Here is a 13,069-nt window from a genome sequence, read left to right as displayed (position 1 = left end):
AGAATGCAGCAGAAAGTCAGGAATAGTGTCTTCTCAACTCGTCAGCATCTATTTCAAGTTCACCAAGCCTCGCTTTCGCTTTCATGGCCGCTAATCATTCCTCATATCAAAGAAAGTCCCACCCGTCAATCGTGGGTGCAACTTCACCTCCCCCGATCCAAAGACCATCAAGGCCTCGGTCTTTCCCGACCTCTCGACCCAACCTCGGGAGCAAGCGGTAGCGAAAATCCTTAATTCACTTCATCCAACCCGTATCGACCTTCCCCGACTCATTCCCTTCCTCCATCCCCATATCTCCAGTCTCAAGCTCAACCCAGCGCTCATCGCATAACACAGATCCCCCCCAAGCCTCCCCAGCCTCGCCGAATTCCCGAAGAACCTGACTCACATCAGTCCACGGCTTCGTCTGAAGTCCAGATGACAGCCCACCACCCACTCCTCTGTCTCTTCCCCCCTTCACCCCTCTCATTATGCCGTAGATCATATCTCTTCGTCCGGTCCCAAGTCGCAAGCTGCACAGACCCAGACGGCCACGTTCCGTCTGAAAACCAAAAGAGAAAGAAAAAAAAAAAAGGGCAAGTGTTCGTCAACGCATTGTGCGTCCACCCGCGCGCCATTTCGGCCTGACTTCCATCCGATCTCGCGTTTGATGCGCACGCGCAGCCCGCGGTGCCCCCTCATGCCTGTGCCTGCTCGCACCCTGATACTATCGTACGCAAGCTTCTATTATGCCGATCGTTGCGCCGAGCGGGCTTTTCCCGAGCTTTTTTGCGGGCGGGCTGGTGGTTGGTTTGGATGAATCTTGGAGGGAGTCGGCGCTTTGCCTCGAGATACATGAATGCGCGGTCCGCATGCGATAGGCGATCCCAGCGCATGCCCTTCCATTGCATTCATTATTCTTTCATCATACTACTGCGGGAGGCTTCTTCGGGTTCGTCTTTTGCCTGTGATCAAAAGCTACGCGCTTTCTTCCGTGATATGCCCCGCATCAAGAGGAGTCTTGCTATCCGGGGAAAGTGCTGCCCACATTATGTCAAACAGTTGATTTCGTTTTGATCATTTTATCATCCCCGTCGTCCTTGTCATCCCTATCTCTGTCCCTCTCCCTGTTGTTATCGTCGTCGTTGTCGTCGTCGTCCCTATTGTCGTCTAACCCCACTAGCCGCCCAGATAACCAAGAATATCTGCTCGGATAGCAAAACTCGTCTAGATATCCGTAATTCTGTATCACGGAACTCGTTGGACAAGTCACCTTTCACACTCTGATGTAATCAGAAGTTATCTGCTCTTCCGGCTCGGCAATGTTCCCGTCGAACTCTCAATCTAGGTCCTCCTTCTTCTCTCCTCTCCCTTTGGCTTTGAGCTTAGTATTGCCGTCGCCGTGGCCGTTGCCATTATAGTCTCCCAATCATCGTCCTCAGTCGGAGTAGCTCAGTACACGGGAAACATAGTCGCTCTAGCACTTCAGAGCTCATCCCAGAGTCCCATAGAGTCGGTCTCGCCGTCGGATTCAACGATGTGCGCGTCCCTGACGAAAGTATCCTCGTCGATTTGAGGTGCCGTGGGCTCGGCATGAGCTGCTGCGACGCATGCCGTAGAGGCCAATAGGTCTAGTGCCAGGGAGGCGACATTAGAGGCTGCCTCTTTATGTCCAGCCTATCAACGACGGAAGACGACGACGAAAGACGACGGCAAACGGCGACAAAGAATGACGACAACAGCAATGACAAAAGCAATCATGAAAGCAACAGGAAAAGCAAGCATACATGAAACATGGTCACTTTAGCAAAGGAAGAACAAGGGATCTCAGCAGCATATATGGATGGCTGTGAATGAACCAAATGGCATTTCCTTTCTTTAGTAAACCACGCGCTTCCCTGCCTCGTCTTGCCAACAGAAAACGCACCGGTATCTGCGAGCCTTGTGCTTAGGCCTCCACTGCGCACCTGCCTGTGCTATTGAGCCCCTATCGTGCAGCCAGTCTATGACACAGCCGAGATCACTAACGCGGCATCCAAGTACCACCATTGCTTGCCACTCGCACTTTTCGTTCTGCACCTCTGTCTTTGTAAAGGGGAACTTGTAGTCAAGGTCGTGGTTTGCCTTTCCAGCGCCAGGGCATCCGCAAGCAAGTTCCGCCGAGCAGAGGACATTGTCGAGAAGTGCCTGACCAAGCTCGTTATCGAATCCTTTTCCGAGAACAACATGCCGTAGAGTTTTGATGCTGTCGAGAAGTTCGTAGAAGTCGCCAAGCCACGTCCACTTGTTGTTGCGCTTGGGCAGGTTGAGAAAGAGCTCATTGAGATGAGGCATGTGTCGCAGGACAGACATGATGGCGTCAAGACGCATGCCCTTGTCGCGGGGTAGGTTGATGCTCACAAAGTGCGCATGGTCGAGGGCCTGGGCCCAAAGCGATCGGAGCTCGGGATGGGAGCGGTACTCGATGCCGGGATCGTCGTGGATTCGAGCCAGCTTGATCCAGCAGTCGTCGTCGAAATGGATCATGTTCATGGAGAAGACGAAGTTCAAGATCTCGTCTCGGATCTGGCGACACACCAGGAGCAGACCGGGTCGGTTGCACTGACAGGTCTGGCTGGCTTCCTTGCAGCGATCGCAGACCTTGGATTTCTGTCGAGTCTCGTTGGTCGTGAATGGCTTGACTAAAAGCAATTTCTGGCGAGGGAAGTCATCGGTGTATTCGTATATCTTGTTTCGCAGCTCGCGGGGAAGACGAAGAATGGCCGGGGTGGTGGCCATGGTGAGTGTGAAAGTGAAGGGTGTGGTGTGAAGGGGGTAAAGTTTACCAAGGTAGGTGTGAAGAAGAGTTTTCACCTTGTTCTTAGGTGCCTAGGAAGAGGGGCCTTTCGAAAGCTGAGGTGCTAATTTGGAAGGTGCGATGGAGCTGGGAGCACCTTCCTCCGTAAATTCTCATCCTACCTTATCAGTATCAGTCACCTAACTTAAGATAAACAAGGACAATAATAGTAGAGAAAACGATACCGCTGATAGATGACGGTGGACGACGACGGCAGACGACGATGGCAGACGACGACGGTGGACGACGACAATAGATAATGATAACAGAGCCAATATACGAATCACACGCCTGCGTGGTGAACACTGCCCGGCTAGCAAAACTCCTGCTTAGTGGGTGAGATACCAAATTTACGCACGATTTGCTCAGAGAACGAAGAAGATGTACTTGGTTCCTTTATCAAGCTCATTTTGGCACTGGATACCGGAGCCCTAAGCGTCTATGTTCAGCATCGGAATGGTATCCGCGCAACTAAGAATGTTTCCTCCTCCCGTCGTCTCTCTGGCTTCAGTCTTGCCCTTCCTTCACTCTTGACATAGCTAGTGTTTGCCGTCATCGGTCCCATCCATCCCATTGCCACCTTTGAGCTTGGCAGCTGTACGGCTGTCCTACGCTTCATTCGATCTTCGAGAGGCTTCCGTACAATAGAGCTTCAACAGGCGCTTACGACGCACTCCATCAGAAGTGTCTTCCGTATAAAATGTGCAAGACCCGCCTCGGGTATGCCACCATTGTTTCAGCTGCTCACGTTTTATGGGCTGCGTTATGAAATAACAACCGAGAATCACGTTCGTCGGATGAGAACCATCGCAATCACGAAACGCGGCGACAGGTGTCTTACCTAGAGGGTCACCCCTCTCCTCAAGGCGACAATTACATAGTATCTTCACCGAACAGCTGACCTTCTTCGAAATCACCTCGACGTCTTCCTTCTGGAATCCATACGCAAGCTTCAAGTCGCACAGACTCTCAATCTCGTTAAACGCCGCGCAGTATGCGTCGAGAAGGGGCTCTGGATCCCACAGCCGTCTGTCGATGATCCCGAGACTGATGATGGACAACCGAGGAGCGTGTTTGATCGCTGAGGAGAACCACTCCGGCTTCGTGACGGCGTCCGGGCGAATTCTGACGTGCATGTGGCGGAGATTGGCGAGGGCGTCTTTCCACAGCGACTGAATCTGTCGCGGCGGTTGGATCTCGGGTCCGCTTGCTCTCTTGCCAAGTTTGGCGAGACGAAACCACGCGCTCTCTTCAAAGTCCTTGTGAGACTCCGACGCACTGCCGTCGTCGAAATAGACCATGTTTTGGATGAAGAATAGATCGAGGACTTCATGCCGCATCTGGCGGCAGACGCGAAGCAAAGATGGTCTATTCCAGGCGCGAGAGAAGGGAACTCCATTCGGATTGGCGCGAACCATCCCGCTAGAAAATATCTTGTAACCCGTCAGAAGTCTGGCTTCTAGGAATTTGCTCTGTGGTAATATGTCTGTGTATTCGTAAATAAGGTCCCGGAGTTCCCTGGGGAGGCGGAAGATCGGGAAGGCTGCAGGCGCAGCGGATCCTGGGGAGATGTCGTTAGTTACAGAAGCATCCGGAATAGTGACGACGGCTGAGGCAGCAGCATCGATAGGTTCAGACATTTGACCAGAGGCCGCATCAATGACCGAGGCAGACTTGGAATTCGCAGTGCTGCTCCTAGTTCGCAGTGCGCGGTAAGGCGCTGGGCGCTTTAAAACCGATTTGACTTTCCTAGGCATTTTGGTTGATTATGTTCACTGGTGTATGAAGGATTGTTTCGAGATAGCTTTCAAGATTTCAGCTTGAAAGTGTTTTCCAGAAAAGGATAAATAGTAGGACGGCAAGGTGTAATCCTGTAAGAAGACGAAAAGGTGCAGGAGGGGGCCATCCGCGCTCATTAAAGCCAAGACTAAAGGAGTCTATCGTCATTTTTGAGTGCCTACGGAATTGAATGGCCATCTAGGTGGCAGCTGAAGAGTACGCGACAAGTTAGGCCTACACCGTGACGGTCACATGTAGATACCTTGAGGAGCCTGGAGGGCTCTCATCGTCGCTACCAATACCATCGTTATTATCATCGTCCTCATTAATATTATCGTCGTCGCCGTCACAACTACTACCGTTATTATCGTGATCGTCCTTCGTGTTATAAACATTTCGCTACACAGCAAATGTAGCTGCCCAGATACAAAACAAAATAGGAGGTCTCTTGTTTTCACCCATAGATTCTTGGATGGCAACGGAAGTCTGGTAATATTAAGTTTCTCAGAAGAAAATCTGTTTCGAACCATGATGAGCAGTTTTCTAGTGAGTAGCCTTACGCCAGTGTTACAGCACTTAACTCCGCTTAAGGCATGTCTAGCCTTCCATTGGTAGCTATTCAATTCCTATGAACATTGGCATAGGTAGGTATCTTCCCGGTAATTATAGACCTTGAAATAAATTCGGCCAACACTCAAAACAGAAAATTACCACCGAACGGTCGGAACCGACAAGGCTGGCTCAAGCCCCAAAAAGCCTTGGCCCCGATGCCGTGAACCGACACGAGATACCCTTTTAGGCAATCTCACCACCCACGGAGAACCACCATCCGAACCACGCAATCGCCGCCTAAGCTCGGCTCTGATCCGCATCATATCTTGCGTCCCCATGCCCAGTAAGCGGAAGGATCAACTAGACTCAATCCTGGGATCCTATTTAAAATCCTCCGGGACGCGACGCTGCCAGATTAACGAATGGAACCGGATGGCGACTTGCCAGCATGGGAAACAGGATGAGATTGCTTGCGTCAGATCTGTCGTGCGACTTTGATTATTTGGATCAGGTATGCGCTAGGCAGGGGGTTGGTGAGTTTAAGTTAACCACGTTTTGGTGCTAATTTTCACAACATCCTTCACAATCTGGACGTTGCGTTTCAATATGTGCTGGTTGAACTGAACAAAAATCACTGACCGCAACACAACTATTTTCCTCACAAATAAAGTACATAACTGTAATACTTAGTTCTTAAAAAAACGTTCCACGTATTTTAAAGTCACCGCGAACCTCTGCGCGCCAGAAGTCGCTCAGGAATTTTGTTGTTGTTCATCGTGACGCCCCATGGCCATGAAAACACCATTGACAAAAATCGCGACAAATACCTCTCACAATCGGCAATTGGGCACTTAAGAAAGCCAGTGAAGCCTTAAATACGTTCATTGGGTATTGTTTACCCTGCTTGCATCACAATCGGCTCATAAACGCTCGTTGTCAACTGCATATCCAGCCTCAAAGTCACGATGATGTCCTCGGCCATTCTTTTCCCCGTCGCCGCCTCCCTCGCCACAGCCGCACCGGTGGGAGCCGCCGGGACAAGAACCTCTCTTCTGCGGGCCGTGCGGCAACACTCATTCAGCTCCAACTGACTGGCTGGAGAGAAGGGAGCCGGAAGCGCCCAGCCCTGTTGAGCTGAACGACCCCATCTAGATCTGCCTCTCCAGACTCTACCTGAGCCACGCGGGCCAGCTGGAATGCGAATCTTGACTCGCCCTCTGGGACACCACACTATTTTTGTTATTCTGCACCGCCGCACCCGTGACGCGGATCGACGGGAAAATCTACACTTCTTCAAAAACACACGAGTCCAAGCTAGGAAAAAACAAGGGCCCATCGACAGGAATGTTCTAGGGTTGATCATTTTCCAACGGGAGACCGCGGCACGCTATCTATGTTTGGCAGAAACATCTGGAATGCCGTCCCGCCGATGGGAGCAAGACAATGTCTGGTTACGCGTTGAGACCTCATGACGCCGTGATTCAATCGAAACCGAGGATGATGGGCGGGTGGGAACGAACATCTCTCTGCTGAGATGTTTGTCTTGGGCCCCTGTCCCGACCGGAGCTTTTTGCCTTTTCTCCCCTCTCCCTTTCTTCCCAGGAAAGCGGACGAAAAAAGACAACAACAATAACAACAAGCACAACTAACTCTCTCGATGTCTCTCTCCACCCCAATCAAAGTGGACTTTCCGCAATGATTCCGATGTGGTGGGTTGTCCCGCGCATTGGCTATCCGTAAGCTTCGCGGCAAGTCAGTTGCCGCGCAGGACAGGCACCACCTTGCAGCGCGCAAGCGCGCCGTTACCAACGGCTGTCAACAGCCAGGCCTGTCAGAAAAACCAAAAGAGGGTTTTTGCTGCCCGCTGGCCGCTCATTCCGAGATGCTGAACCCTTCCCACTCTCCCGCCCGTGTCCAACGCGGCCTGGCTCGACCCTGGAACGTGGGCACTCACTCTGTCTGACGTCGTTGTGTGGGGGGAGGAGAGGAGACCTGTGTGTTTTCCATCAAAGCCCAGGCCTCTCTTCTGAGAGTATTTCTCTTTGGTTCGTCTAGCTGCCAGCTGGGCGTTATTCCACCTGTGTGCCCCTCTCCAAGTGACAAGAAGATTCGCGGGCGCCGAGTCAAAAAGGCCAGGTGGCCCCTGGCTCGCCGTGCATCTGTACCTGCGTCTGCCCAGGCATTGGACCGCTTGGCCGCCTGTCGAACCCCGGTCTGGACGCGGGCCACGCCCCCAGCTGGCTGCAGTCAGCAGTGGACGTGTTCCCCGTCTGGTTCTGAACTTCTGAAGGATTCTCTCAGCGGTGCTGGATTGAGGGGAGGGGGTACGGATAAGTTTAAGGGGGCGCGTGAGCGTCTCTCTGGGCACTGGGCAGAGGAGCAAAAAAGGCTTGTCAGTGGGGGTTGGTTCCTGTCGGCTTATTTTCTGCTGCCGAGAACGAAGGTACATAAGATAATTCGCCCAGGAACAAAACAAGGCACGAGGTAAATCCACATCCGTCAACAGGAGACAGAGCCTCGGCGTTGAATTAAATGGCTTGGCCCTGGTTTTTTTTGTGCTTCGCTTGCGGCTTGCAGCTGTCAGAGTGGATGCTGTGCTAGGTTGACAAAAATCACCGCGAGTTCCGGGTACGGCATTCTGCATTGTCATCATCGATTGGTGCGGTGGAACATTCATGTCGCCAAGCGAAATGCGATGAAATGCCATGGTCGCGCGTCACATGATTTTTAATCTCAATTTTTGATTTCGATTTGTGTTTATGCTTGATGCGCCAATACAACCGTTTAACTAACCCGAAAAAACCTCATTGAACAACCAGACGTGTTCAATATTGAACGTAAAGAATATGCATACGTATAACTATACAATGGTAAAAATGTTTCATTATTCCGGGTTCCCAATCATTAGTCTAGATTTCTTTGAATTGATATCACAAATGCTCGCTGTGTGTAATTTGTGCGTTAAGAAAGAGGAACCAGCAAAAGAGGTTGTAACCCAATACCCCATGTCTCAAAATGTACACATTACTGGTTGGTATCGGTCTCTTGACCTCTTCTTCTTCTTTCGCGTTTCTCTTTACGAGGATGCAATGTCTATTGACAGCGTCGGCACGCGGAAGGTCACGACCTTGGTCGCGGACAGCGCTTCGGAGCCCAGACCCATGTAGCCGAGGTAGGTCGCGGTGGTGGGGAACTTGACGTCGGTCGCGAGCGCGGTGACGGAGGCCGGCAGGTCGGTGAGGGTCGTGACGAGCTCCGTGAGGTCGCCGACGAAGTGCTCGGTCGTGGGAGCGACCCAGGTCAGGACGTACTGCTTCAGACTGTTCTGGCCGCCGTAGAGAGTGCTGTAGATAGCATGTCAGCCCAAATCAGTCCTTCACGTTCCATGCATCGCGAACACTTACAATGTAGTCCCGTTAATAGCCTTGGTCGTAAGAGCGCCGGAGCCGGACTTGTAGCCAATGGGCTGCGTCGCGGAGCCGAACGTGGCGAGCCACACCATCACTTCGTACGCGGCGAGCGTCGAGTTCTGCGCGGAGGTCTTGTCGTCGTCCAGGAACATATCGATGGCGACGTTGGTGTTGGTGTCGTTCTCCGTCAGCGCCGTCTCGTCCGTCGTCGTCGCCGAGTCGCCGTCCGTGGTGTAGTTGCCGACCGCGTACGACCACTCGACGTCGACCGCGATCTTGGAGATCTTGGAGATCTCGAGCGGGAGGACGGTGCCGTCGACCTTGATGTTGGGGAAAGCGTGGACGGGCTGCGTCTCGGGACCGCGGGGGTAGCGCCAGGTGACCCAGAACTCGGGCGCCGAGAAGTCGGTCGCATAGGTTTGGTTGTTGAAAGTCGTGACCTGGTGGTGGCCGGGTTAGCTGCGATGGCCTGCGGTGGTGGTCGCCGGCGACGACATCTTCGTGGGCGTGAAGCCGGGTAAGGCGTTGAGGCGCAAAGCAAAGTTACACCTTGACGACATCATGACCCCGCCAATCGGCCAAGGTGCGATAACCGGAGAAGGATTTGGGGGGGATGGAGGGGTTCTTGAAGACGTACATTCATGCACAAAGCGCCATCTGTACCCTCTGTCCAACCCCACTGGTTGGGGTTCACTGCGTAAAACATAAATCGTCAGCGAATTGTCATGATGAAATGAGGATAATTTGAACACATGTCTGGCCAGCTTGACAGCGGGCGCGGCCGCGGCAGCAAGGTAGGCCGCACCCAGACAGGTTTCGAAATCAAGGGAGCAAAAGTCAAAACAGTCTCTTTTTGCCATTGCAGAAGAGTGTAAACATGACACAGGAAACTCGCTCCGGATTCGCTGAGCGAAGGAGCAAACAAAACACGGGAGCCCGTGTTGCCGTCGAGCATGAGTGACGGCTGCGAAAGTTCAGATGACAGCGTGCCGGCGGGAATGAGGCTCGACTGTGCATCGTGTGTTTCGGTCCGTGCCGCTCATGTCGAGTAGGTCATCCGAAGGGACCGTGGAAATGAGGCGTATGAGACGCACATCATGGAGATGTTGCTGGGCCCGACATGAGAAAATGGGTGTAGACTTACGTGTGTACTCCTGGCCCTTGGACAGCGGGTGAAGACCCATCGCCTTGTCGCAAGATACCATCGCCGTGATGCCATTGTTGTTGGGCGTGCTGCCAGGCGTGGTGGGATCTCCCGTGAATAGAGGAGCTCCGCCAGATGCTTGCCTTGAGGCATCGAGACCGAGCAGGATACCGAGTGTCACTCCGATAGGGAGGGCCAGCAGGCCAAAGTTGACGAGCCAGCGGAAGCCCAGAAAGCCCATGGCGAGGGTAAAAAACGAATGTAGTAAGAAATGACAGGAAAGAAAACGAGTGTAACTTGAGCCTTTCCCGGAGCCTCTGCTGCTGTTCGGGCTGCTCTCTCACTCTCTGTCTTCGTCTGTACTCTCAATCCTCAGCTATGCTGCGTGCTGGTGTCGTCCGAAAAGATGGCGAGGAATATTGGTGTGTATGCAGGGCCTCGCGCAGGCGGAAATTCGAACGAATTCGTCTACTTCTATTCGCAGCAGCAGCAGCAGCAGCAGCACCGGCGGCACATGCAGAGTGAAGCGAGAGTGGTCGTCGGTGACGGTGACGGCGGTCGTCGCGTTCTTCTTCGGGTATGGAGGGTTAAACGTTGGTTACCTAAGGGTAAGGCGGGCGTCAGGCCAAGGTAAGGTCGACGAGGTTCGTCCGTTCCCGAGGAGCAGCAAGGCGTCAAGTGTGTGTGTGTGTGTGTGTGTGTGCGTGCGTGCTGAACCCAGGCCAGGCAAGGTGGTGCAGAGCAAGGCAAGGTCAGGTCAGGTAAAGGAAGGGTATGTTAGGGATCGCGGAGCGAACTCGACTCGACTCGCGCAGGGCCGGTTCAGTACGACAGGGGGAAAAGGGGTGGAGGGACAGGAATGGGGGGTAAGGGAGGGAGGGGCGTGAGGGCGAAGGGGCGTGGGTGTGGGTGGACTATCCGAAGAAAGGCATCGCCGTTGGCCAAGCCTGTGAACCGGTCGAGGAGAACTGGTCAATAGTAATGCGAACGTAAGGCCTGAACAGGTGAGGCGATGCGGCGAGGTGCGGCGGACCAGGTCGAGAATGGGTAAGGGTGGCAGAGTGAAGAGCAGAAGAGAGGAAAAGAGGGAAAAGAATGCCAGCATCACTCACAAGTCGGGCAACGCAGCGTGCAAGAAAAAGCAGGAGAATGAAATGATGCCTCCCACCCCTATTTCTCAACAGCGGCGCAGCACGCCACCCCGGCGGGCAACGTCTTAATTTTTCTTTCTTCCTTCCTGCCTGTGTGTTGGTCCTCTCGTAATTCCTCTTCGGTGCAGGACTGCAGCATGAATAAGATCAGTCGGTCTTGGCAGGCGTTTAATGACGGCTACTCTGTGTGTGAACTATGTGTACCATGATCTGGTCTGACCGAGAGCCTCGACAACGGGATAATCCCCAAATCTCTGCCGCCTCTGAATCCCAAACAAACCGAGCCGACGCGATGGACAAAAACCGAAACGAAAGGACCGGTACCTGGGGCAAGTCAGAATTGCGTCTTGATCCTGACTGGATCCATGCTTCTTCCAGCCGTCCGTCGTCTTCTCCCGCAATCCCCAAATCACAAATTCCATGTCCTACAGGCTACAGCCCAGCGCCGGCGTGTCCCAGCAAGTCCGGGCATCTGAGATCAATAAAATCGACGATTGCAGGTCCTCCTGCTTCTAAATCGGACCGGCCCCTGGACTAGCGCGTCAATGTGCCGGTGCCCTTCTCTCTCCTGGGAGTCATGGTGGTTCGCCGTGGTTGGTGGTGGTGACTGGTGGATGGTGTGGTGACGACCCTTCGGCCGCCCATCCCACCCAACCATGACACCCCAAATCCTGGTTTGCGCTGCTGCTGTACGGGTACCCGCATTTCTAGAACACGAGAAAAAAAGCAGGGATAAAGTGAAGATAACGGCCCTGGAAGTGGATGTGGTCCGGACTGTGCTTGTGCTGCTGCCATCGGCGGACCTTGGAACAGGGTCCCGGGATCCTCCCGGGAGCTCGTCATTGGCGAGCGCATCGTTCCCGGCTTTGCAAAGTCCACTTTGCAAAACGGGTCCTCCCTCTCCTCGAAAAAGAAAAGCATACTGTGGAAAAAAGGGTTGGCCAAGCACAGCTGAGGAGGCGTGGTGAGGGCGCCCTCGCAGGCGCGAAGGGGGGTCACCAAGGACACTGCTTGAATCGCCCTCCGCTGCCGCCGCCCGCCCGGTACTGACAACTCTGATTGAATTTTTTCAGTGTTATTTTCCTTCTCCCCTTTTTTTTTGCTTCCTATTTCCATTTTCCTTTCCCCAATCCAACGCCTAGGTGGAGTTCGTTAGCCCCTGGTTGGATGTTCATCAATTGACCGAAACATCCAATCCTTTAGTACGAATTTGCGAGCGGGCGATTGGGAAACGGCGAATGAGAGCAAAACACAGACAATGCCAGGCGAGAAAAACAATTCAAACCAACGGCGGCCAAACCAACCAGGCATCGGGGCTTGCCATGGCTTGGTGGCTTGTCTGGCAAGACAAGCTAACCGGCTCCCCTGGCGCCCGCGCGCCCATCTACACATCTACACCCCCCCTGTCCATCCACAACCACACACCCTTCGAGTAAGTCAACAAGCAAAGTTGGCAAGCAGGCAAGCAAGCGCTTGGCCTCTTCTCTCTGTGTGATATGTGCCCATGTCGTGTTAGTCTCTCGCCAGTCTCTCCTCTCTCGGGACTATCACAGCGTCTTGTCTCGCTCTGCCACCCCCCTCATACTCGAGAAGAGCATCTGTATGACGGCCAGCAGCCGCCAACTCCGACACAGACACAGGCACACAGGCAGCCAGACAGACAGACAGACATCGGTCACAACACCAGTCAGGTTGCACAGACCATGAGGTAGCTTCAAGGCGCAGGCAAAAAAAAAAACTGTGAATGTGATATGGGTCCAGCAGATACACATCCTCGCGCCAGGACTGGGCAAGCCGACGATGTGGGCTCCATCAACCCGGCCCCAACCTGGACCTCCCAATTTTAATCACGTCAGGCCTTTCTGGTCGGATCGTAATCATGGCAGTGAGGCTTAGCGGAGTCCGAGTGGGTTCCCGTCAAGTCATGTCCCCCCTCCATGAGTCCATAGAGACTTGCCTCGATGCAGGTCCGCAGGTCCCCCAAAAGCCTCCTGGCCCAGATGTCTTGCTTGTCGTAGCCCGGACTTGCCCTCTTTCCCGCAGACTTCCCCTTCCCGTCAAATCTCCAAGCCTGTGCTGCTTGCTCCTCGAGGTCCTTTTTCTTGTACTCCTTCTCTCTCTCCCCCCCCCCCCCCCAGAGGCCCAGGCGGCACTTCCTCCTGTCCAGGCTTCTTGGGAAAGCAAGCTCCGGGGGCAGTATTCTCTTCTGCAACCTGCA

The 13,069-nt window shown here is 53.6% G+C and overlaps 3 protein-coding genes across 3 annotated transcripts; all 3 read right to left on the bottom strand.

Moving 5' to 3' along the window:
* Positions 1–1,464: 1,464 nt before the first annotated feature.
* COL26b_014400 (uncharacterized protein) lies at positions 1,465–2,757 on the bottom strand (the record flags this gene model as incomplete). The annotated part of the gene is made up of 2 exons (XM_053186971.1): positions 1,465–1,577; positions 1,947–2,757. The coding sequence occupies 2 exons, from the start codon at positions 2,755–2,757 to the stop codon at positions 1,465–1,467; spliced, it is 924 nt and encodes a 307-aa protein (XP_053029086.1).
* Positions 2,758–3,180: 423 nt separating this feature from the next.
* COL26b_014399 (uncharacterized protein) lies at positions 3,181–4,155 on the bottom strand (the record flags this gene model as incomplete). The annotated part of the gene is made up of 2 exons (XM_053186970.1): positions 3,181–3,246; positions 3,718–4,155. 2 exons carry the CDS (start codon positions 4,153–4,155, stop codon positions 3,181–3,183), a joined length of 504 nt encoding a protein of 167 aa, XP_053029085.1.
* A 4,067-nt stretch (positions 4,156–8,222) lies between these two features.
* Positions 8,223–9,941, bottom strand: COL26b_014398 (uncharacterized protein; the record flags this gene model as incomplete). Its single annotated transcript, XM_053186969.1, has 4 exons — positions 8,223–8,490; positions 8,551–8,996; positions 9,194–9,249; positions 9,701–9,941. The coding sequence occupies 4 exons, from the start codon at positions 9,939–9,941 to the stop codon at positions 8,223–8,225; spliced, it is 1,011 nt and encodes a 336-aa protein (XP_053029084.1).
* Between the last annotated feature and the right edge of the window lie 3,128 nt (positions 9,942–13,069).

The sequence above is a fragment of the Colletotrichum chrysophilum genome (genome assembly GCF_026319265.1).
Source record: "Colletotrichum chrysophilum strain AFK26 chromosome Unknown scaffold_365, whole genome shotgun sequence".
Taxonomy (NCBI): domain Eukaryota; kingdom Fungi; phylum Ascomycota; class Sordariomycetes; order Glomerellales; family Glomerellaceae; genus Colletotrichum; species Colletotrichum chrysophilum.
The sequence above is the reverse complement of the archived record's forward strand: the minus strand, read 5'-3'. Positions and strand labels throughout refer to the sequence as shown.